The 24657-nt window shown below is 45.8% G+C and overlaps 1 protein-coding gene across 1 annotated transcript in view; it reads left to right on the plus strand.

The window, feature by feature from the left end:
* Positions 1-23928, plus strand: part of COL15A1 (collagen type XV alpha 1 chain) — a 117977-nt gene extending 94049 nt beyond the window's left edge. The window contains exons 25-42 of the mRNA XM_002743145.7: positions 310-378; positions 481-516; positions 1256-1309; positions 1411-1470; positions 3016-3084; positions 3180-3221; positions 5713-5758; positions 7858-7938; positions 8376-8425; positions 8536-8646; positions 9843-9987; positions 13450-13514; positions 15500-15628; positions 15773-15832; positions 16569-16628; positions 20423-20608; positions 21759-21874; positions 22866-23928. Of these exons, the coding sequence (XP_002743191.1) occupies positions 310-378; positions 481-516; positions 1256-1309; positions 1411-1470; positions 3016-3084; positions 3180-3221; positions 5713-5758; positions 7858-7938; positions 8376-8425; positions 8536-8646; positions 9843-9987; positions 13450-13514; positions 15500-15628; positions 15773-15832; positions 16569-16628; positions 20423-20608; positions 21759-21874; positions 22866-23079 (1593 nt within the window). The 3' untranslated portion in view covers positions 23080-23928. The remainder of the gene's footprint in view (positions 1-309; positions 379-480; positions 517-1255; positions 1310-1410; positions 1471-3015; positions 3085-3179; positions 3222-5712; positions 5759-7857; positions 7939-8375; positions 8426-8535; positions 8647-9842; positions 9988-13449; positions 13515-15499; positions 15629-15772; positions 15833-16568; positions 16629-20422; positions 20609-21758; positions 21875-22865) is intronic.
* The last annotated feature ends 729 nt before the right edge of the window (positions 23929-24657 follow it).

Below are 24657 nucleotides of genomic sequence, written 5' to 3' on the forward strand. Positions count from 1 at the left end.
CTGTCATCAGTGGGAGCCCTGGAGGGGCATGGAAGACAGGACTTTCCTATGCTGTAGGACAGTAATTCTGATGGTGCACAGAGGGAATGGCTGAGAGAATATTCACTCATTTAGCTGGCTGTTGCAATACTCTAGCAAGAGGTAATGTTGCAGCAGTGGGGCTTTAAGTAGGATGAAGGCAAGAGAAATAAATCATGACAGTAGGACTGAGAACTCTCTGTACAAGATGACAAGGAGGAGACTGTATAAGACTCTCTGGACAGGGTGGCAAGGAGTCCTGACTTCACTGAGATGTTTTCTGAATTGCAGGGTGAGAAGGGAGAGCCGGGTGCCATCCTGACAGGAGACGTTCCCTTGGAAAGGCTAATGGGGAAAAAGGTAATTATGTCACCAGACCCTGCAGGCACATATCTGCCCCAGCTTCCCGGGAATCTTTGTTTCTGTCCCAAACAGTGACAAGTACATATCTTCCTCTTTTAGGGTGAACCTGGAATGCACGGAGCCCCAGGACCAATGGTAAGCCAGAGTGTCTCTTAGCTGGATCTGGACTGGGGTGTGAAGCATTTTTCATACTTTGATTTGATTAGATTTCGTTGTCCCAGTTATAAAAATTCAAAGATGTGGCAAAATATGCATATATTAGGATAAGGCTAACTACAATTAAATAAACTTTTCAGTGATTTAACACAATAGCAGCTTATTTCTCCCTCTTGCAAAGTCCACTGTGGTTGTTCCCAGCTTGGCATCTCTCCTCCAAGAAGTGACTCAGGGACCCAGGATGCTTCCATTCTCTGACTCTGCCATCTTGTGGTTTCAGGGTTGCATAGGAGCTGGCAGGCTGAGGCTGGGGAGGGGGAAGAGATTGTGGAAGATAATAAACATCACTTCTGGCACATTCTATTGGCCAAAACTCAGATGCTCGGGGCCTCAGAATGTAGTTTAGCTGTGTGTTCAGGAAGGAGAGGTGTATTTGCAGTTATACCACAGAGCTTGCCAGCTAAAGAGGTACAATTGCCCAGGAAACCCTCAAATGGATCCCACAAAACCCCTCTGGGATTTTTGATTCTGGTGTGAATATGCTACTCATTTGCTATGAGACCTCATGCAAGGACTCTTCTCTCTCTGGGCTCCTGTTTTCCTATCTGCACATTGAAGGGACTGAATTTGTACTAAATTATATTAGGGCTTGTACCCCTTATTTCCCTGAACCCAGAGTTTCTGTTCTTTTCTTATCTTGTGTTTGTCTTGCCTCTAGGGGCCCAAAGGACCACCAGGACACAAAGGAGAATTCGGCCTCCCTGGACGACCTGTAGGTATCAGTGTTCATTGGACAGGCTGGAGGGGGAGGACATGTGGGCCAGGTTGGCCTGTGGGCAGAGGTTTTACTGAGGTATCTGCTGTGGGTTCCAGGGTCGCCCAGGACTAAATGGCCTCAAGGGTGCCAAAGGAGATCCAGGGGTCATTATGAAGGTGAGTCACCCAAGGGATGGAGCCGGAGGTTGGCATCCAGAGAGGGTGAGAGAGTGTGGGGTCCACAGATCAGGGCCTGTAGACTGAATGTTCAGGAATATTGTTCTTTCTTCACTGCCACTGCCAAAGGTCCCCACCCAGCCCTGTCCTTCGGCTCCCTCTCAGGAGGGTCCTGCCACCTAAAGCACCTTGGTGGAGAATAGACTTTCTCGTGTAGGCCCCGGAGGGAGTAGGGGAGAAAGGGCTCTGGTCATGCTCAGAAAATGTGGTTCCAAATCCCAGAAAATGTGGGATCCCAACCCTAGAAAATGTGGTTCCAAATCCCAGGGCCTCTAACTACGGTAATATCACCTCTTCCCTCCTTTACACAGTCCCAGCGATTACTCCCATCACTAGGGGCTCAGTGAGAGCTGGAGTCAGTATCAAAGGCAGGTCAGCTACTCAGGTGGGGCCTCCAGGTTGGCAAACTCGGGGCAGCAGCAGGGGCCCAGGGCTAGGAGAAGGAAGCTAGTGTTTATTGAGCAACTGCTATGTACCAGTCACTGTGCAAAGTGCTTTTAAGGACAGTTTCTCATTTAGTCTTGATGATAACTATTGCATGAGACTCAATGCAGGTGTCTTGTTTTATGTAAGAGGATATTGGATCTCAGATGTATTGGTTTAAAAAAAAAAAAAGAGGATACTGGGGCCTATAGCAGTCAAGGCACCCAACCAAGGTGACCCAGCTAATAAGCACCAACCAAGATGGAGAAACAGCTCCATGTCTATTGCTCCTTCTGTTTGTGCCACACTACTTCTGCTTCGTATGCCCAGAGATCCAGAAATATAATTTTCCTGAAGCATTAGGGGTTGACTCTCACTCACCAAGCCCACTGGAACCAGCAAATAAACCAGATGCTGATGCCTTCATTTAGAGCGATCAATGTGCCCTCTGCATGGGCTGAACTCCCCATGCCTGCCTCACCTCTGCTGCTGCAAGCTCCTGGCTCTAGGCTTAGAGAAGAAACTGTTGCATGGTATTAAGGCCAACCTGGCCTCACTTTGAAAATGACTGTGCTATCTAACAAGAATTTTGCATTTATGCTTGCATTTCTGAGATACATTCCCTCAGGCACTCACTATATCACCTGAGGGACCCCGGCAGTCTACTCCCACCTCTTTACTGGGAATGCACTGAGAGGGAGGCCTTAGGGTCAGTATCAACTGGGAGTCAGAATCTCGGTTGCAATCTCAGTTCTGCTGTAAGTTGCTGTGTGGTCTTGAGCGGGTCAGCTCCCCTCTCTGGGCCTCATTATCTGCATGTGTTAACCAGAGACAATACTTATTGCCCTGCCATCTTCCCTATGGTTTGTTGTGAAGATACAGTGAGGACAGGGACATAGAAGTGCTCTGTGCCTCCCAATCCAGCCTGAGGGAGAAGCTGGTTGGCTTCAGCAAACCCTCCTTTCTTTCCTGGGTTCCCAAACTCTGGAGGAAGTGCCCTGCAGCTGTCCCTGCACTTGCAACAGCCTGGACTAATGGAATGGCCTTTTGTTCTTCCTTCAGGGCCCACCTGGCTTACCTGGTCCTCCAGGCCCCCCTGGGCCACCTGGAGCCATGATTAACATCAAAGGGGTAAGTTGGCATAGGGTGGGAAGACCTTCCCAACTGGCCTGCGCTGGAGTCGGGTGTCCTGGTGAGCTCACCTGTCTCGTTCTCATTACCCACAGGCTGTTTTCCCAATACCTGTCCGACCACACTGCAAAATGCCCGTAAGTAGCAATCACTGCCTTAAAGAGCAGGCTTTGGCATAGATAGCAACTCAGAGAAAAAGATCAGTCTTTGTCTTGGGCCCTTTCTGTCCTCAAATGTCCTCTCTAATGCCTTCTATCCCCTAAGTGTAGACCCTTAAGTGACTAGAAGCTTTCAGGTAACAGATCGTGGCGATGAAATACACTGGATCTTGTAAGGGTGTACACGTGGTGAGGTGTTTCTTTTTTATACAATCTAAAAAGCAGTGGCGTATGTTATTGTGACCACATTAGCTTCATGCTTGGAGCAGTATAATGTATGGAAAAACAGACGCCTTAGAAAATGTAGATGAGAAAACAAGCAATGCCAGCTCATGATCTTTGCAATGGGAACATAGGGCTAAAATCTGTAACTATGCTGTGCCCTTTCCCAGTGATCACGTGACTGCACAGCACACAACACTGACGGGCAGGACTTGTCTCTCCCGCTTTGTAGTAAGGAAACAAACTGTGACTCAGAGAAGCTCACTGGCTTGTCCAAGGTCATGAGACTTGACTGAGCTGGGACCATAACTCAGGTCTCCTGACCACCAGGCAGCAGGTGCAGACACTGGGATTCTGAGGGGTCAGGCACTTGCCTAGCCCCGCAGCCATTGAGCAGCTCTGTTTCTGATGTTTTATCCCTAGGAAGAGAGTCAGGTATCTGTGAGAAAACTCCGAGGGGAGGGTCAGCCCGGTGCACAGGCATTAGTCACAGAACTGTGCATACTCATTCTCTCATTCATTCAACAAATATTTATTGAGCACTTATGGAGTGCCAAGTACTCTGCTAGGCCCTGGAGACACAAGGCTGAACTAGACGGGTGTGGCCTCTGCTCTCAGGAGCTTGCAAATTACAATTTAGAAATATTCTTTGAAGTGGGTTCATAATTGATGCCTGTTGGAGGTGGTGCTAGGGCTTGGGTGAGAGGCTTCAAAATGACTCAGTTTGGCTGCGTGTTTGCCCAGACATCTGGCTAAGTCTAAATGTTGAGGCATCCAAGTCGGCAGCCCAGGGCCTGGTATCTCTGGCCTGGAGGGCAGGAACCACCTATGTCAGGTGACTAAGGGGCTCCTGGCTCTACATGGAGACAACAGCAACCCAGTATGTGTTTATATCCATGGCCTGAAGAGAAACATAAAATATCAAAGCTAGAGTGACCTTCCTGGGAAGTCACTGCATCCCACCTCCTTATCACACAGGAGAGACCAGAGCCCAGAGAAGCAAAGGGCTGGCTCCAGGTCACACAGTGAGTTAGTACAGAAGCCACTCCCAACTAACATGATCCCAGCGAACAAACCACAGCACAGCACTTGACAAATTTCAGAGTGCTGTAAAAATGCTACTGCAATTATCATACCTGCACCAGGACCTCTTGCAGTAACCATGGTCTTCGGGGCTCATGGGGATACCTAAAAGAAGGAAAGGATAGGCTCAAAGCATTTTTAGTAAGATTTTTTACTTTATATGCCTGGCTAGACACAACAGGAGCTGGGTCATGGAGATTTCTTGACCAACTCTCAAAATGGACATTTTGAAACAGAAATGCTTCCTCTCACTAACAGCATTTCACGAGCCCCTTCTAGTTTTAGCTCCTTCCAACACCCAAATCATTTACATCTCATGTCTCTAGCAGAGGAACTTTATCAGCAGAGCCTGCAAGATAACAGCTTGGAGCTGCAACCTTTATCCTTAAGTTAGAAATGTTTTTCCTGGAAGATTCTCTCCCCACTCCCATCTTCTCTTGGTGACCCCTGAGCAGCTTGTGACCCTCCACCCGTAAGCACAGAAGGATTTTGGCATCAGATGGATGACTTTGATTCCACACATTTACTGGGAAGAAGCCAGGTTGCAAGTGGTTTTGTCTTAATAAAAATGCAGGCATCTGGGGGAAACTGGGAAGGAATATTATCTAGAACAGCTTGGACCCCAGACCCCTGGAACCCAATGAGGAGTCCAGAATAGCCACCCGCCCCCCCCATCTAATGATATCCCCCTTTGCTAATTTACCTGCTCATGATGCTCATCTCTGATTAGATGCAATAGCTAAGTTACTGGCTGACCCAGCTTCACAGCTGAGCACGTCACTTGTTCAGATGCTTGACCTCACACATGAATCAATCCCAAGTGATAAGAAACGAAGACAAGAATGCTCACAGTTGGCCAAACCAACACTTGCCACGATTTGTGGTCTTAAACTTTGGGCTTCCCTATGGCTGAGTTTTTTTGGCCGGTAGGTCTCAGCTGTCTCTCCCTAGCTCAGCTGCAACTGGGATCTCCCAACTGAAATGGGATGTCTTTGCATTGAGAACTCCTGGGACTCAGGGCTCTGGGGGACTCCAAAGCCAAAGGAAGGCCTGACTCTGCAGCATTGCCTCTTTTGTCACATGTCCCCGGGGCCAGTGGCTGCCTGTGGCCGCCAACACCAGGGCAGAGCTTGCAGTGCCTGACCTGGCCTTCCTCTCTTTCCAGGTCGGTACCGCTCATCCTGGGAGTCCAGAGCTCATCACCTTTCACGGTATACACTACATTCTTCATCATTTGTTTCTCTGGGACATCTCCTTAAGGAAGGCAGTTTTCTTTGCCCAGTGTTGGGCGCAGACTAGCCAGTTGGGAAGGTCTAACTGCATATTGTGGGATTTGGGGGGCAGCTGAGCCAAGGCTGTGGGGCCACGCCATCTCTCTTTGGTTTGGTCACATGTGTGTCTGCTCTGCCCGTCTTAGCTTAGCCTTCTGGTTGGCAACAAGCACTCTGTTCTTCCAATTGTTCACTTGTTTATGAAACATTCACTGATGCCTAGTCCTTACTTGGTATGATCTGCATTGGGCTAAGGCAGATTCCAGGAGCCTGGGAAATGTCGTTCCTGCCTCTCAGGCTCTTGGAATCTATGAAGTGAAACTGTTTTAAAAACCAAGCGCTGATCAGGGAAGGGCCATAGGAGCTCAGGAGACCCTTGTCTCAGTGTCCATGCAACTTTGTAAGCATCTCGTGGGAGCTCCTTAGAAACACAGAACTTCAGGCCCCACCCTAGACCTGCTGAGTCAGAACCTGCATTTTAACCACCTCCCAGGTGAGGTGTGTGCACGGCAAAGTGAGAAGTGCTGGCTCAGAGGGTTTGATTAGGAGATGTCAGCATGTTCATAGCCACATACAGGAGCTTTGCTATGGCACATCAGAGAGGGACAGGCCAGGGGACAGGGCCTGCAGGTGAGCAGTCACTCTGGTCCCCTGTCCCCACAAATGCTGTCACACCACTTGGGGTTTAAATTGGGGAAGGCCTTTTTCCTTCAATACTCACCTTCGGCTTGGCCATGTCACCCTGGCCCACCAGGTCGTGGTCTCCCTGATGATATCTGGCCCCATGGATTTTCTGTCACTTCTGCTTATCAAGCCCAGCCTGTTTCCAAACACTGTGCTTAGATTCAATTCAAGGCTCCCCTTCCCCCTGGTGCAAGGTGAACCTTGGGGAGCAGGGGATGGAGCTGGATTTGTTTCTCAGTTCCCCAATTATTCCTCTTCCCTGTGAGCCTCCCCTGGAAATAGGGGGAGGGAACAGATCTTTCTGGATGCCACAATGTCCTGCTTACTGTGTGCAGCTGCTACTGCTCCGCTCACTGCTGGTGGTCTTCTCGTCTGATCACTGCTATCTGTGGGCTCAGTGTGGGTGAAGGAGGCCCCATGGACCCCACTGCCCAGGTCATTGGTCTCACACAGCATCCCCAGGGTTGGCAAGACCTCAGTAGATGTAGCTGTGGCTCCCCGATGAGCCCCTGCTGACACCATCATGCCTACAATGCTCACATTCCCTCCCCCTCATTGGGAAAGCCCTCACCCTCACCCTCATCTACTTTTTGTAGCCCCATCTCTAGGCTCAAGAGCCTTGGTGGGTTGGTCTGCCTCATTCCTCTTGGGAACGAGGAATTCAAAGACCTAGTATCCACCCTACCCATCAAGGTGGGAAAAGGGAACCACTTCCCTTCCCAAGCAGTGATCTCCCAAAAGGCTTTCTTCCATGCCCCTTCCCGCATAAAGAATTGAGGGGAAAGGTGGGTATGGGACACCAGTTCTGCAGAAATGGTGTTTCTCACAAGTCCTGTGGGGATGTGCAGCACTGCATGGTGGGCATTCTCACAACTTCGTAAGTAGAAAACTTAGCACCCTTGGATACCCTGTATGGGAACTCCTGGGAGGGCCCTCTCCTTCCCTCATACCCCCACACTGCACAGGCCTGGATAAGATGACTCTGGAAGATTGACATGGCATTGAGCCTCTGTCTTCATTTGTGAAACTGTCCAAACCAGGGTTAGCTGCAGCCTCTGCTGGGCTCCCAGGATACACGGCTGGAACCCGAGCGAGAGCACAGATTTCATCTTGTCTTGCGTTACTGTGAGCTGTGTCTGTCTCCCAATAGACTGAGCTTTTTAAGGTTGGGAATGTGTCTGAAGCATGTACTTCTGCCCTCTGTATGATTTTACACTTGCTGATTTCTCAGGAGGGCTTTGTTTGAGTGGACTTTGCTCAATGAGCTCGGCTTGCAAATCTGTCTCAGAAAGGTTTCATATAGAATGAAGGTGATTTTCCACTTTTTATTTAAACATGTATGTGTTTGGTGGCAGGTGTTAAAGGAGAGAAAGGATCCTGGGGTCTTCCTGGCTCAAAGGGAGAAAAAGGCGACCAGGGGGCCCAGGGACCACCAGGTATTCCAGTTCTTGTTCTCAATCTTGCCTTTGATTTTTTGCTCCTGAGAGCAAATGCAGCTGAGAAATGTGACCTAGCCAGAGGGTAAGACTAATGATATTCCACCCTGAACATAAGTTCTGCTGGGTTCTAGTAAGACCCAGGTATGGGCCTGGCATGTCCAATATGGAACATTGTCAAGAGAGACCGGAAAATCCAATTATCCATGTTTTATATGCAAAACAAGCCCCAAGAGGGCCAGGGACCTACATGGGATCCGACAGTGCTCTGGGTTGATGGGCTTACACGAGCACATGTTTCTGCTTCCAAGCAGACTCTGTTAGCCAACCTGGTGCAGAGTCACTTCCACTAAGACGTAACTGTGGTTGCCAACTTAGAGACTTTTTTTAAATTGCTGAAATTACGATGGTGAATTTTATGAAGCATTTCTTTTCAGGTCCTCCACTTGATCTAACTTATCTGAGACACTTTCTGAACAACTTGAAGGTAAGTGTTTGTCTACCAACATTTGGCCTGTGTTTTTCATGTTTTGGTTTATGTCAGAGGCGGAGCTCATCCCACTCTTACTGAAATATTCCTATGTGCTCTGCTTCCAGGGAGAGAGTGGAGACAAGGGGTTCAAAGGTGAAAAAGGAGAAAAAGGAGAGTTTAATGGCAGCTTTCTTATGTCTGGACCTCCAGGCCTGCCCGGAAATCCAGGCATGGCTGTGAGTAGTGACCCCCTCCAAGTTATCTTCCCCAAGGACTTACAGCTTTCCCAGAAGCCCCCAATGGAACTAGGCAGTTAGGGCTAGTCATCATAATGGAAGCTGGAGGCAAGGCCCGGGGATCAGCCAGCTTTCCCACCATCCTTGCTGATTAATGGGGAAGTTGGCTGAGGTCCCTGGAGGGAAGGTAGCTGGCCAAGGCTACATGAAGGTGGGTAACTTCCAGACCATTAGCCACACTACTTTATTCATGAAATTGTTGGAAAATTCACTCCACAGAAAGAATGATTAATGATGAATGCATCAGATAACAGCAGCAGAATGGAAGGTAAGGGAGATATTTTTAGAGGAGCCATTTGATTCTTCTGAAATTTTATCAAAGAAGGAGCTCCTAGATAGGTGTGATTTTCCTAGGATGAGAGGCTTTTCCAGGTGAAAGGAGAGAAAGTCAAGCTGTGCCTCCAACAACAATATGACCAAATCATTGACCTTTGGGCCCAGAGCTCACCATGAGGGTAGAACCAGCAAAGCCAGAGATCAGAGTTCTGCTGCTAACTGGGCCTCTAATTTGCTTTGTGATCTTGGGCAAGTCCTTTCACTTCTCTGGGGCTTCAGTTTCTCCATCTGTGAAGTGCAAAGGCCAGATTAGATGATCTCCAAGGTCCCTTCTACCTCCAGGGCTCTCTGGGGTTCTCAGTAGAGTCATTCAACATAACAACTCAGCTGCCATCTTGGAGGCCTTATCACACCTTGAATTGTGCCCAAGATTGAGGATACTAATAACAATAGCTGATATTTATTGATTTCTTTTAAATAGTTTCATGGGCCAGGCGCGGTGGCTTAAGCCTATAATCCCAGCACTTTGGGAGGCCGAGGCGGGTGGATCACGAGGTCAAGAGATCGAGACCATCCTGGTCAACATGGTGAAACCCCGTCTCTACTAAAAATACAAAAAATTAGCTGGGCATGGTGGTGCGTGCCTGTAATCCCAGCTACTCAGGAGGCTGAGGCAGGAGAATTGCCTGAACCCAGGAGGTGGAGGTTGCGGTGAGCCGAGATTGCGCCATTGCACTCCAGCCTGGGTAACAAGAGTGAAACTCCGTCTCAAAAAAAAAAATAGTTTCATAAAAGAACTAGATAGGACTTCTAGTGATGAATGATGCTTTCTCTCTGTTACAGTGTGCTTTCCTTCACAGGGCCAGAAAGGGGAGACAGTCATTGGGCCCCAAGGACCCCCAGGTGCTCCTGGTCTGCCTGGACCACCTGGCTTTGGAAGACCTGGTGATCCTGGGCCACCGGGACCCCCAGGGCCACCAGGACCTCCAGCTATCCTGGGAGCAGGTTAGTGCTGTAAACAGTACCCTCATTCATGCTGTCCCTACCATTGTGCTCAAGGTCACTGCATCTGGGTGGCTTGTCACAGCTGCACTAACAGAGGGCCTTCCTGGATACAGCCTTCTTTCTTTCTTTTTTTATTAAGTTGAGATCTAATTTATACATCATAAAATTCATCCACTTAAAGTGTCCAATCCAGTAGTTTTTAATATATTCATGAAGACATGCAGTCATTACCACTGTCTAATTCTAGACCATTTTCATCACACTAAAAAGAAATTTTGTACCAATTAGCAGTTGTTCTCTTTTCTCTGTTTCCCTGTCTTCCATCAGATCTGGGCAACTATGAATCTACTCTGTCTCTGGATTTGCCTATTCTGGATATTTCATATAAATGGAATCATATAATATACGGCCCTTTGAGTCTGGTTTCTTTCACTTAACACAGTGTTTTCAAGGTTCACCCATGTTGCAGCATGGATCAGCAATTCATTCCTTTCTGTGGCCAAATACTATTGCATTGTATAGATACACATTTTATTTATGCATTCATCTGTTCATGCACACTTGGGTTGTTTCTGCCTTTTGGCTATTATGAATAATGCTGCTATGAACTTTCATGTACATGTTTTTATGTGAACATGTTTTTCGTTCTCTTCAGTATATACCTAGGAGAAATTGCTGGGTCCTATGGTAACTCTATGTTTAACTTGTTGAGGAACCGCCAGACTGTTTTCCAAAGGAGTCACAACATTTCGCATTCCCACTGGCAGTAGCAGTGTATGAGGGTTCCAATTTCTCCTCCCTTATTATGGTGTCCTCATTGTATCTTTTTGATGATGCCATCCTCCTGGGTGTGAAGTGATATCTCACTGTGGTTTTGGTTTGCATTTCCCTAATGACTAATGATATTGAACATCTTTTCCCATGTGAGTGGAAACTTCCTGGCTGCCCTGTCAATGACTTAGGGGCTTGAGAACCTGCCTTAAGGACCAGCAGTGACTGTAACTCTGTATATAAAAATCTGTTCATCCTTTGGAGCCTCACCTCCTCAAATGCAAAATGGGTGAGATTAAAGAAAAACTCTATGCATTGAGCATGTATCAGATACCAGCCGTTTTGCTAATATTATGGTATTTTATGAATCCTCACAACAACCCTTTAAAAAAAGCATTAACATCCCCATTTTACAGTTAAGGAAAGTGAGGCTCAGAGATATTTAGGAACCTTTCCAAGGTGACCAACAGGATGAAGACCCAGAGCAGTCCAGCTCCAAAGCCTGTGTTATTTCTACTGTGTCCATTGTGGGAGGCAATAGTAGTAACAGTAATAGCATGGAGGCATACCTTTTTGTTGTTTGGCTTGGCAGGAGCCAGGTATGGTGGAAGCATACCTGGAAAGAGGTCTATGGAGTCCTTGGCATAAGGAGAGCTTTACATGGGAGGGGACTTTGGGGCTGGGGCTTTGACGTAGCCTTGGATCTTTTGGCTGCAACTGATAGAAACCTAACTCAAGGTAGCTCGAGCAAAGGGGAAATGTGCTGGATGTGAAGGAGGGAGGGAACAATCAACTTGTGGGTGAGGTAGATAAGCGGCTGAACCTCAGGAACCGCCAGAGCCAGGGATTCAACACCTGCGAGGATTCTCTGGCCATTTCTAGCCTCCGCTTCTCTCTGCGTGCAGCTTCCTGCTTTCTCACCACAAACCACATCCTCTGCACAGAGGGAAATATGGCTACTGACAACTTACAGCTTCCGCTGTCGGCCAGAAATCTTGAACTTCTTTCATTCCTTTAGTTAGAAAAGTTCTGGGATGGGGAAGTCCTAGAGAAGGGTCCTGATGGGCCTGTCTTGGGCAAGGTACCCAATCTTGGACCAATCCCCTATGACCAGGAGGTTGGATCACCTGAGAACATGGTAGCTCTTTCTGGAATCAAATGGTTGTAGGGGTGAAGGAAAGATCCCAAAAGAAGGAGATGAGGACACTGGTCCTGCAAAGGAAGAAGGTGCTGAGTGGATGAAACCATACGTGCTCACAACAGCCTTGAGGGATGAGTAGGACTGCAGGAGGGGGTGGCATCTTACAGGGTGAGTGCAAGGTGTAGAAAATCTGTTATCCACAGCAACACTGCACTAGGGGTCCTGGGATGCCTTGCTGCATTGAGCAAGGATTGCTTCTCCCAGAATGTGTAACAATTCAGTTTACAAAACACTTTCATGGTTATTGGCCCATGAAATCCTCACAGCAACCCTGGGAGGAAGATGAAACAGATATTATTATAGAATTCATCTCATAGATGAAGACACTGAAGCTCACAGAGGTGAAGAGACTTACTCAAGGTCACAAATACTATTAGGAGGCATGGCTGGGATCCAAATCCAAGTCCACTGGCCCTCTATCTACTAGACGTTTACCGCCTATATGTGGATGTTCAAGTCCTGTGTTGGAACTGAACACTTGCTTGCAATGACCTGAAGAACTGTATCATTTTACTGGGACTTATAAAAACATCCTTAATACTGCCAAGAGCTTGGCAGATTTGGAGATGTCGTCAGGGGCAGGGTGAGCAGAAGATGAGAGAGATAGACAAAGACCAAACGGAATAGTTATAATAATACTACTTTATGTTTGCCTAAAGTAAGGGCTTTTCAGCTGAAGAATCATAGACTCCTAGAGAGTTCAAGGATATATCTCTAGGATTTGTCATCCCCATAATATTTTTTGTAGAATTGTGTATGTGTGCATTTTTCTGGGAAAGAGGGCAGTAGCCTTGATCTGATTTTTAAGAGCACTGTGGCTCTTCAAAAGCTAAGAGCCCTGGTCGAATGAATGCTGTACATGTACAATTTGCAAAGCACTCACTTCTCACCGCAGCCTAGGGAAGAAGAAATGCCCATTTTACATTTTGCAGATGAGGAAATAGCTTCAGAGAGCTTGCTGTTTCCTTAAGATCACACAGTTAGGAATGGACAAACTAAGGACTTGAGTCCATGACTCAGGCCCCAAGCTAGGGCTGCTGTCACTGCACCACCCTGGCCTCCTCCCACTCCCTAGAGCCTTCTCTTCCTCTTTCTGAGCCTGCTTCCTCTGTTCAGTGTCACATGCTTGTCTCTTGGGTGAAATAAGTTATATGCGTCAGGATATTTTTGAATGCAAGTGACAAAATATTCAAATTAAACTGCCTTTTATAAAACAACCACAAAAGGAATTGATTCACTTATGAAATGCAAAAGCCCTAGCCACAGCTTCATCCAGGGTAACAATCAAGAATCCCATCTCTTTCCTGAACCAGTCAATGTGGCCTAAGCCACATGCTGAAGGCAGAGCACCCAAGACGCAGGTGGAAGTTGGGATGCTTTGTGACACTATGAATGGGGTTGAAAAAACTTCTCCCCAAGGATCAGCTGATACCTGAGATGTTTTTCAGAGTCTGGTTTTTGTGTAACTTCTCCTTTCTGTTTTGTCTTAGCTGTGGCCCTTCCAGGTCCCCCTGGCCCTCCAGGACAGCCAGGCCTTCCTGGATCCAGAAACTTGGTCAGTATTCTTATCAAAGGGTACTCATTATTCCATTTAGGATGAATTTACTCTGGCTACAGTGTCCTGGGTGTGACATCCCTTGGGAATTAGGCCTCCATGACAGTAGATTTGGTGCAATTCCATAAACAGTAGAAGGGATTAATTTTCTATTTGGATGCCTTATTAAGTAAAAAGACATGAAAAGCAAAATCATTTATATTTAAGTTCCACCATTTGAATCCTTAATTGACTAAGTTATGACAAGAACCAATCATACCACTTTTTTTTGTGTGGGGTGAGGGGTGGACAGGATCTCTCTCTGTCACCTAAACTGGAGTGCAGTGGTGAGATCATAGCTCACTGCCGCCTCAACCTCGCTGGGCTCAGGTAATCCTCTCACCTCAGCTTCCAAGTGGCTGTTACTATAGGTGCGCACTACCACACCAGGCTAATTTATATATGTATATATTTTTTGTAGAGACAGGGTTTTTGTCACTTTGCTCAGGCTGGTCTCCAACTCCTGGGCTCAAGTGATTCTCCCACCTCAGCCTCCCAAAGTGCTGAGATTACAAACATGAGCCACAGTGCCTGGCCACCAATCATAGTAGTTCAAAAAATACAAACCTGGCCAGGTGTGGTGGCTCATGCCTGTAATCCCAGCACTTTGTAATCCCAGTTGAGACAGGAGGATCGCTTGAGTCTAGGAGTTGAAGACCAGCCTGGGCAACAGAGCAAGATCCTGTCTCTGCAGAAAAAATTTAAAATTACCTAGGTGTGATGGCACGTACCTGTAGCCCAGGCTACCTGAGAGGCTAAGGTGGGCGGATCACCTGAGTCTGGGAAGTCGAGGCTGCAGTAAACCAAGACTGTGCCACTGCGCTCCAGCCTGGGTGAAAAAGCAAGACCCCATCTCTAGAAAAAAAAAAAAGAAAAAACAAAACAAAACAACAATAAAAGCCCAGGAGCATAAACAATATTACAACCTGACCTTGTGCTGCTCAGATTTACATAGGCAATTCAGCCTTCTCCATTCTGCAAAGGACATCTCTGGCATATTCATTGCCTGCCCTGCAGTTCATTGGAATAAGATACAGCACTCCAAGATTATTGTAATGCACAGAAAAATGGACAAATACTTCACAAGAATGTCAGGCGTCCTAAGAATGCTCTTTGATCTTTGCAGGATTTTAGTTGAAAAATTTGGCTGCCAAAAGAAAGGACTGTCATCCATATGATGGAATTTTGATATTTGGTTCCCTTGTCATTTTGGCGCACAAAGCTTATTATATCTTCAAGGCTAGGTGAAAATGAATTTTTTATAATCTTTCTCAGTAACAATGAAAAACAAAAAACTTTCTTGGCTTTTGAGATTTGATGTATTCAATAGATATTTGTAGTTTCTATATGTGCTTCTAGATATGCCAAGTGGCTGTCTAATCTTTGGCACTTTTCTAGGCGAGGAATTGCAGGCCTCCATTTTCTATCATGCGTTTAATGTAACTACCAAGCTAGACAAAAAAAGATTTAAGACCTTAAGTGTAGTTGCTCACTTGCTTGCCTTTCTTATTCCAAATGAAAAATTAGAAACTCTTCAAGGACCAGCATGAAGTAACACCATTTAACCATGTGAGTGCCACCAAGCAGCTTAGAAAAATAGAAGTGGCAAAACTTACCAGTGCTTTTGCTAATACCCAAACCAACACCAAGATAACTCCACTGACAATTTTTAAATGCCTTTATACTCACAGAATATTGTCTTTTTTGTTTAAATTCATTTATTATAGTTTAGATTTGTGTTTCAAAGTATACATGTTTTTGTTTTATCAAGAAGAATGCCCTTTAGTTATTAATGAAGGTATATATCTCCATCTGGTACATTAACAAACCTTTTTATTGAATATTGGGGGTCAGCTCCTAGTTGACTTTACAGAGAGGCCAGGCTATCAGATGGTGCCATTGCTCTAATGCTAATGGCAGTGTTTGAAATTTAAATGATTTGACAGGTCACAGCATTCAGCAATATGGATGACATGCTGCAGACAGCACATTTGGTTATAGAAGGAACATTCATCTACCTGAGGGACAGCACTGAGTTTTTCATTCGCGTTAGAGATGGCTGGAAAAAATTACAGGTAATTTCTAAACTTCCTTTAACACACTGCCTTCAATACCCTCTAAAAATAAAAATATACTCCCGCAAATGCCATTTTTTTCTGTTTTGAATAGGGAAAAGTTTGTAGTCAATGTTTCATTTCAATGTACTGTTTTTCTTAAAGCTGGGAGAACTGATTCCCATTCCTGCCGACAGCCCTCCACCCCCTGCACTTTCCAGCAACGTGAGTAGTTACCTCATGCATTCATTTGTCAGCATTTCCTGAGTCCCCCATGCTATCTAGCAAGCCTCTCCAAACTCTGGACAGCCAGCTGTGCACGGTTTAGTATCTGGTGAAATCCTAGAAATCGATGGGTGCTAACAGAGGTTCCTGTAATAGAGTGGAGGAATAACTAGACCCAGAGGCTGCAGACCTGCTGTGCCTATATAGTAGCCACGTCCTCTTGGGCAGGGCTTTCCCTCTCTTGGCCTCAGTTTGTTCATCTGTGGAATCATTGGTTGGTATAAGCAATCTAGAAGATTCCTTTAGTTTTTGGTACCGTCTGCCTTATAAGAACATGGGCAACTGGTGTTGTCCATCTTCTAGCCCTAGAGCAATGCTTTGAGGTGGGTACTATCAGCCCCGTTTTGCCGATGGTGAAACCGAGGCTCTGAAGAGGTAGATTTCTCTGTGAAGTAAAAGCATTGGTGATTAAACATGGGTTTATCAAAAAGAATGCCCTTCCTTGATTCAGCACTCTGTTAAAAGTCTTGAGAACATCTTCTCCCTTTCTGAAGATGACTTCTTCAGCAGGTCATGAAACTCTTTACAGTTAAGAGTCACAGTTAGAGACAGTGGCAGACAATTGCATCAAACTAAAGCATCTTCTCTAGAAATATTCCACTCGCACCTCAGTGCACTCTGAAGAACAGATCGAATGCATATTCAGAACTGTTTATTTTCCTCCTTTACATAACAGCCACATCAGCCTCTGCCTCCACTGAACCCTATTTCAAGTGCCAATTATGAGAGGCCTGCTGTAAGTACAATTTATACATTTAATCTGCAAATACTGAGTGTGTATCTACTATGTGCTAGGTAGGCCTCATGCTTAGTACACAGTTCCTACCATCATGATGCTTATAGACTAGTGGGGGAGGCAAACAGAAAATAGAGAACTACAATACAGGGTGGTAAGTTGTTTGGGTGAGCCAAGCACAGGGCCCTGGGGGTATGAGGAAGGTCAGAGAAGTCTGCCTGGAGAAGGTGACCTCCAAACTGAGACCCAAAGGACAGCTGAGTTCAAGGGTGAGCCGGGTGGAAGAAAGAGGAAGAGGGAAGATGGACAAGAGGGAGGCAAGGGCAAGGGCTTTGCATTCCTGTAATTGCGAGTATTTCAGTCTAGACAACGAGGCAGAGATAGGAGACGTTTAGACGCAGAAGTCGGCAAAAGCAAGGGCTAAGCCTCAAGGGCTTGCAAACCAAGCCAAAGAGTTTGACCACTTTCTGTGGGCAATGGGGAGCTACAGAAGGGTTTAAGGCAGGGAACAGGTATGATAAGACTGGTGTTTCAGAAATTACCTTGGTTACAGTGTGCAGATTAATCATAAGGGACAGGAGCAGGGGTCCAAAGGCCAGTTAGGTGGCTCCTGCATTATCTGAACTAGAATCACAGCAGTGAGTACATAGACTAGCGGGCAACTGGAGAGACATGAAAGAAGTAGGAGTGACTAATTGGGGCATTGGTTGAAAATGGTGCAGTAAGGATGAAAGAGGTCAAGAATGATGCCCACGTGCTTGGATGATTGAGTGGTGACAGTTTCCTTTCCAGGGATTGTTTCATCGCTAGGATTCGAAACTCTCTCTCTATTCTTTTGCTAGGTTAAGTAAAGATCTTGTTTAAATCGTCATAGAAACCTCATGGAACTCCATCACAGGAAGAACAGCCAGGCCTGGGACTCTTGTCTCTATTAGTCTGCTTTGCAGTCTCCACAGATAACCTTCTGAAAGAGTCTTTCTTCCTCCCCACCTCACCCAACACACATACATAGGTGACATGAGCTTGCACACAGCTTTGGGTCACCCTGGCACTGATTCTTGACCCAATTCTGTGTGATCTTACAGCTGCCAAGTCCAGCACTACGGACTCAGTTCAGAGTCTTGGGAGAGATCGTCTGTACGGTCAGTCTTGGGTCAATGCCCACTCCCAGACCAATCGAGAGTAGCCAGGTGAATGAGGTTGAAGGCCTAAGGACACTCCTTGTAGCAAGGATTGTGGGGGCATTTTCTAAAACCAGATGTGAGCATTTCCTGCTCTGCTGCTGTTGACCAAGGAGGAGCTCATTTGGAGCATGGTGAGTCTGAGGTGCCTGGAAAGGATCTGAAGGGCTGAAACCCCACAGTGGGATCTGGGCTGGAGATGAGCCGTGCAATTATTACGGGGCTGGTTGGATTCTTGAAAGAGAATCTGTACAGTCAGAAGGCATTAAACGATGAGGAACAAAACTGAAAAGGAACTGATGGGAGAAATATGAGAAGGAAACTGAGAAGCCATAGCCAGAGAGGAAGAAGCAAGCCAAGCCAGGTGGTATCCAACAGTGTCAAAGGCTGCCAGGAAATCCTTAAGAAGAACCAAAAGGTGTCCTTCAAATTTAGAATCTAGAGCAGAGCATTTAGTAGCCAAAAAGATTCTAGTTGGTTGAGGAGTCAGTGGGAAGTGAGGAAGAGAGATGTGAGTATCAGTAACCCTTCAAAAAGCCCCGAAGTTAGGACCGTAGCTAAAGGATTTTTAAAAATAGTATTTTATAAATTCAGAACGAATACGTATTCATTGCAGAAAACGTTAACAGTGCATGAAAAGAATGGAGAAAAAAATAGTAACACACCTACAATTTTACCAAAACTACAACCATCCCCAAAATAGCAATTTTGGGGTTGAGTGTTACAACATTATCGTCTTCATAAAAGGACAATATAAAAGTGTCATCTTATTATAAAAATATTCCAGTAGTTAAAGAAATACAAACATGAGGACACAAAACCCCTCAATCTCATCATTCAGAAACGACCATAATTTCAGACATTTCTCTGTGTCTTTCTAAAGGAGAGTAGCCTTGGTGGGATTAGAGGTGTGGCCGGGAACCCCTGCAGTTGCCTCCTGCCTGTGCCTTTCTTGGGTGGCCCCTGGCATTGGGGAAGCCTCATTCCTTCAAGGCCTCTCGTGTTGCACTCTGATGTAGCCCCAAAGTGCACTGGTTGGGGGGTGATGAGACCATAGGGCTTCTTCCCTCAGGCACCAGAGTCTCCAGATGCATGAGGAGGAAGACGGGGGTGGGGGCAGTATAGTCAGATGGCGGGCAAGGACATCAAAGGGTCAGGGTGTGTATGTGGAGGTGGAAGTCTGGTGGCCTGCCTGTGATTGTGGTGAGTGGGCAGCATGCTAAAGCTCTCTCTTATCCTGATGGCTGGGAATGTAGAACATAAAATGCTAGCCACTGGGAGGCCTGCTGGGGAAGCCTTGGCTCAGTGCAGGGCAGGAAGGAAATGGGGATGGGGCATGTTGCTGCTTAACCTGGACCTCAGTCTAGCATGATGGTCAAGACAGAACCAGCATGAATAAAAAGAGAGACCAGAGCAGGTGGCAGCCTTGGGGTCCATCCTCTGCATCAAGGAAAGGGGTGGTGAATGGAGAAAAATATCCACAGAAGTGCAAGTGCTGCTTGGGGCAGTCTGGATACTCACTCTAGCTCATGGCTAGTTGTGGCCAACTGGCTGGAAGCTGGAAAAGCAGAAAACCACCATGACAGTCCTTGTCACCTCAATACATAGAGGCTTTGTTCAGGTGTGAAAGGCAAGGTAGAAAACAGAGAGACATACCGGCCGCCTCCTGCCCCACCATGCCTCATTTCATGTTCTTTAGCTTAAGACATTTAAGAATATTTTCCTTTTTGATAACTTGGATCCAGGTCCTGTACCAGCTTCCCAGCTCTAAGTCGATGAGGTAAAAGTTACCCCCATGATGAGATTGATGGGAGACAGGGAGATGAGTGTTCCTTGATTATGGAATGCACTCCAGAGGGAGTGGCAGAAAGGCTGAGAGAGAGCAGCTCTGGAAGGCTGTGTTTGGGGAGCAAACGTGTGGGAGAAATAGAAATAGACTGTGGACTGGTTTTTATTTTGGCTGCTGACCAAGATAGCAGGGATGTGAGGCTAGAATTACCATAAGACCCCTATTTTCCAGAATGGTCTGTCTCAGCAGTCTTAGTCATAGGTGCCATATCCTTCTTTCCATGGCTTTCCCCCAGACCCCTCGTGTGATCAGCCCCAGGCCTATCCAGGAGACGGAAGAAAGGACAACAGACAGACAGCTGGAAGAAGCTCTGGGATTCAGGGCCAAAGCCAGCTTAAAACCCCTGCAGAGACCCAGAGGAGTCAAACTTATGGCCTGAAGGTGGATTCAGATCCCTGAAGTGATTTATTTGGTCCAAGGAAATATTCCACCTATTTCCTTAGGTGAAAACAATACAAATAAGGTGGATTTGAAAACAATACAAATCCACCTTATTTGTATTGTTTTCACCTAAGGAAAACATTTCTACCACTTAGAGCTGTTCAGAGAGCTGAAACAGGCTGCTTGGGAGACCCTAGTTCTCCTTCCCCAGAGACAGTCAGGCAGAGACTGTAATTCCTATGTCAGGGAGGGATTGACTAAGATGACCTTGAACGTGCCTTCCAGCCTAAGAAGTCTGGAATCTTTGTAGGAATGTGAGATGGTTCTGGGGGCTGGAGTTTGCCTTTGATTCTGACAGCTCCCTTTTGTCTCACATTTTTCAGCTACATTTGGCTGCTCTGAACATGCCATTTTCTGGGGACATTCGAGCTGATTTTCAGTGCTTCAAGCAGGCCAGAGCTGCAGGACTGTTGTCCACCTACCGAGCATTCTTATCTTCTCATTTGCAAGATCTCTCCACCATTGTGAGGAAAGCAGAGAGATACAGCCTTCCCATAGTGAACCTCAAGGTAAAAACAAATACGGTTCCCACTGTCTTCTGCAGGCATTGGTCTCCACAGGGCCTGACATCAACAGAAGACTGTGGACTTAAGCCAGCTCTCTCCCTGACTGGCTATGTCACTTTGGGCGGGTTCTTTGCCCTCCCTGAACCTCAGTTTCCTTTTTGCTGGTGTGACTCTTGGAGCACATAGGAGAGATAATGATAACTTCTTTCATTGATACAGAGTTTTCTTGTTTGTTTACAAAGTACCCCATTATCTTAAGAGGTACTTTTAATAAATATGAGAGTTAATCATTTTTAGTTTCTCAGATGAGAAAACTGAGGCTCAGAGGAAGAAAGCAGTTTGCTTAAAATCACTGTGAATTAGAGTACTTTGTCCTGACCCCCAGTTTGGTGTTCTCTGAGCATTTAAACAAATGGGTATTTCTCTGCCCCATTTGTTGGTAAGACAGGCCCTTGTAGGATCCCTCAGTTATTCCACAGAAATAGCAGACTCCTTCAAGGCTCTGCAGAGAAAGCTCGTTGCCACTTACACACACCCTGGAGAAGCTCTGGGTCCTGATGACTGTTTGTTTCTTAAAGGTACTTCAAGACCCGTTAGTCTCTGCAACCCCAGCACTCCAGTTTGAAACCTTGAGGCTAGGAAGTTCCATCCTAACCCCACACCCAGCACTTCCCATCTCCTGTCCCAGAAGTCTATTTCAGCACCTTCACCCACTGAAATTATTTTTATTCTTGGATCTCCCTACAAGGGACCAGGCTCTTTCAGGAAAAGGACTAAGAAGTTCATCTCCATATCATCCACAGTGTAGACTGACACAAGGCCTGCCACATATTTGAAACTTAGTCCATATGCATAATATTTTCAAAATAACAATAATAAAATAAAGACATAAAACACATGTGATTGGAAAGAGGCTTGTACACACATACAATAAGAGAAATTGCCTCAAGACATAAAGCAAAAGAGTTCGTGGATGGATTATAAAATCAAACCACAAACATTTCTTGAGTTTCCACTCTCTGTCCAGGCTCCAGGACTGGGGCTGGAGACTCCAGGGTGAGCTGGCATCTGGGCCTTGAAGAATGAGTAAAGATCTAATTCATTTGTAGGCCAATGGTATCATGATTCTAATGTGCTTTTTTTGTCTCTATAGGGCCAAGTACTTTTTAATAATTGGGACTCGATTTTTTCTGGCCACGGAGGTCAGTTCAATACGCATATTCCAATATACTCCTTTGACGGCCGAGACATAATGACAGATCCTTCTTGGTAAGTGAGGGTGGAAGTCCTCAGATATAGTGTGATAGACAGTTTTAGGGGGCATCCTAACAATGGGATACCTTTATCAGCTGCTCCTCTAGGATGTTGCCAACATAAAGTCACAGTGAGGCAACTGCAGGCCACGGAGAAAGTCTTGTTGTTGGAGTCAGAAGACCCAGGTTCAGTAACTCAGTATGGAACCCTGGGCAAGACATTTTCACTCTCTGAGCCTCAGCTGCCTTACCTGTCAAATGGGCAAGATAACCATATCTATGTCATGGAATTTTTGTGAGAATAAAATGAATATATATGAAAACATATAGCATGCAGGGGGCACATAATAAGTGGTAAGCAGTGCAACTCCCAGTGATCCTGTAACTACACTGTGATTTGTACTCTAAATCTTGAAAATTTTGTGTGTTTTTCAGAATAGAACAACTCGGCAAACCCTCAGGGCTTACTCTATATCAGGCCTGAGGCCAGGCCTGGAAGGCACAGTAATAAACCTACATGCCTCCTACCCTTACAGGGCTCACAGTCTACAGAGGAAATAGACCTACACTAACTATGACTCTAGACAGAATATTGTAAATGGAGAAACAGGTACTATAGGATACACAGGAAATGTTTATTTTCATTTGTACTTAGGGGTGAGAATCAGAGATGGCTTCCTGCAACAGGAAGTATTTATTGGCCTTTGAAAGATGAGAAGGAGTCACTGGTCTGAAAATAAAAGAGAGGCTCTTCAGATTAGGGGACCCATGAGCAAAGGTGTAGATTCGCAAAAGCAGAGGGTGTGATTTGAAAATAACTGCAAGCTGGGTGTGGCTGGAACCTAGTGTGTTAAGAAAGCTAGGAAGAGCAGTGAGGATAGAGAGGTGATTTGGCATCAGGGTTAAGGAGTTTAACTTGATTCACTAGACTTATGCCAATTTGCTTACCAAAAAATACCACAAAGAAGTGTCATTTCAAAAAATAACATGACAAAATTACTTTTTAGGCCTCAGAAGGTCATATGGCACGGCTCCAGCCCCCATGGCGTTCGACTTGTGGATAACTACTGTGAAGCGTGGCGAACCGCAGACACGGCGGTCACAGGACTGGCCTCCCCGTTGAACACGGGGAAGATTCTGGACCAGAAAGCATACAGCTGTGCTAATCGGCTAATTGTCCTGTGTATTGAAAACAGTTTCATGACAGACGCTAGGAAGTAATAGCCTTCCGATGATTCTTAAAGAGTTTTCCATTTTTTCTTATGTGAAGTGTTGACACTGAAATCTAAAATGTTTAATTGTTGTAAATATTACAGTTTTTTTTTAACTACACATTCGTTACAACAGCAACCAAAGAAAACATACCTCAGTACACTCAAACTGAAGACATAGAGGACTCAGATCAAAGACAAAATCTGATCCATACATTGGTGCTAGATTCTGTGGGAAAACGCGTCCCAACATAGGTTAAGAGCAAGTTGAACACAAAGGCCATGGTATTCTGCCGCTGTATCCTTGAGACAGTTATATCCTCCATTCAGCCATTGTTGTTGAGTGTAAGATGTCCTTCATGTTTTCTTACAAAGTCAGTGCTTAGAAATGTTACCCTTTCTAACTTATGTGCAGACCAAATGCTGTTCTCTTTCACATGCTATTCATACACAGAAACAGAACTGCTCAAATGATCCTATTTGTATTTTCTGATACTATCAGACTTTCATTTTTTCCTAAAATATTATTGCCATCATGCTTTAGGAATTTTATATTTGTACACAATCATATTTTAGTATGGCATCTGTTTTTGTAATTCTGACTTGCTGGAAAAGTTAAAACTCCAAACTATCTGCAACTAGAAAAGAAATAGCACATCATTACTACCTTCCCCTTGGTGGCTCTCCTCCCCAACCCCCACCCCACAATTTTATGACTTCCGTTTGGCAACTTTTGAATTATAACTTCGACTGAAAGAAACAGGTTCATGGAGATGAATTTTCTGAGGAACATATATCTACATGTTATATACTTGGATTTTTTTTCCATGTAAGTGAACATAAAAACATCTTTTCTGGACGCTTTCTTCTGTTTGACTTTCTCCTGCTCGTTCCTTTATTCTCCCATCGCTGACGTGGAAGCAGACGGGCTTGGTTTGCTAATCCTGCCACGTGTGCTGCCCCTCAGGTGATGATCAGAGAACTGAAAGGTTTTCCTGTCATGCTCATCTGCCCTGGCTCTTGTCTCCCTTGTAGTGGGGGCAGTGTAGGGTGTGTAGGGCCCCAGAGTGGGAAACAGGATGAGCTGTGATTCTGCCGGCGTCTCGGGTCATGACTTTGGGCAAGTTCGCCTCTGTCTCTCAAGGTGGTTGGGATATGACAGGCCTAGGGCTTCCAGTCATTAAACATCAGACTTTTGATACATCCCGTTTCATTTTCATAATGACCCTGCAAAGTAGTTTTTAAATCTCTACTTTGCAATGAAAAAAAAACAGGTCCTATCTCAGGGAGTTACTTGTTCCAGGTCATACACTGGTGAGTGGCAGGGCTGGTTTCAGACTCAGGGTCTGTCTTGTGTCGGGGCCGTGATCTTCCCAAGGAACCCCTGTGCAGCGCTGCCTCTCTGCTCCCTCCCTGCTGCAAGCATGTGATTCTCTGGCTCGATTTGACCCTCTAGGAGAAACATAATCACCATGCAAGAAGTATGCTGGGATATTTCCTCCCATTCAGCTGGACTGGCCTAGAAGCTCAGCAAAGCGAATCTACCCTCAGAGTCCTTGAAGTAGGAAGGAAATCAAGGAGGAAAAAC

The sequence above is a fragment of the Callithrix jacchus genome, chromosome 1 (assembly GCF_049354715.1).
Source record: "Callithrix jacchus isolate 240 chromosome 1, calJac240_pri, whole genome shotgun sequence".
Lineage (NCBI taxonomy): Eukaryota > Metazoa > Chordata > Mammalia > Primates > Cebidae > Callithrix > Callithrix jacchus.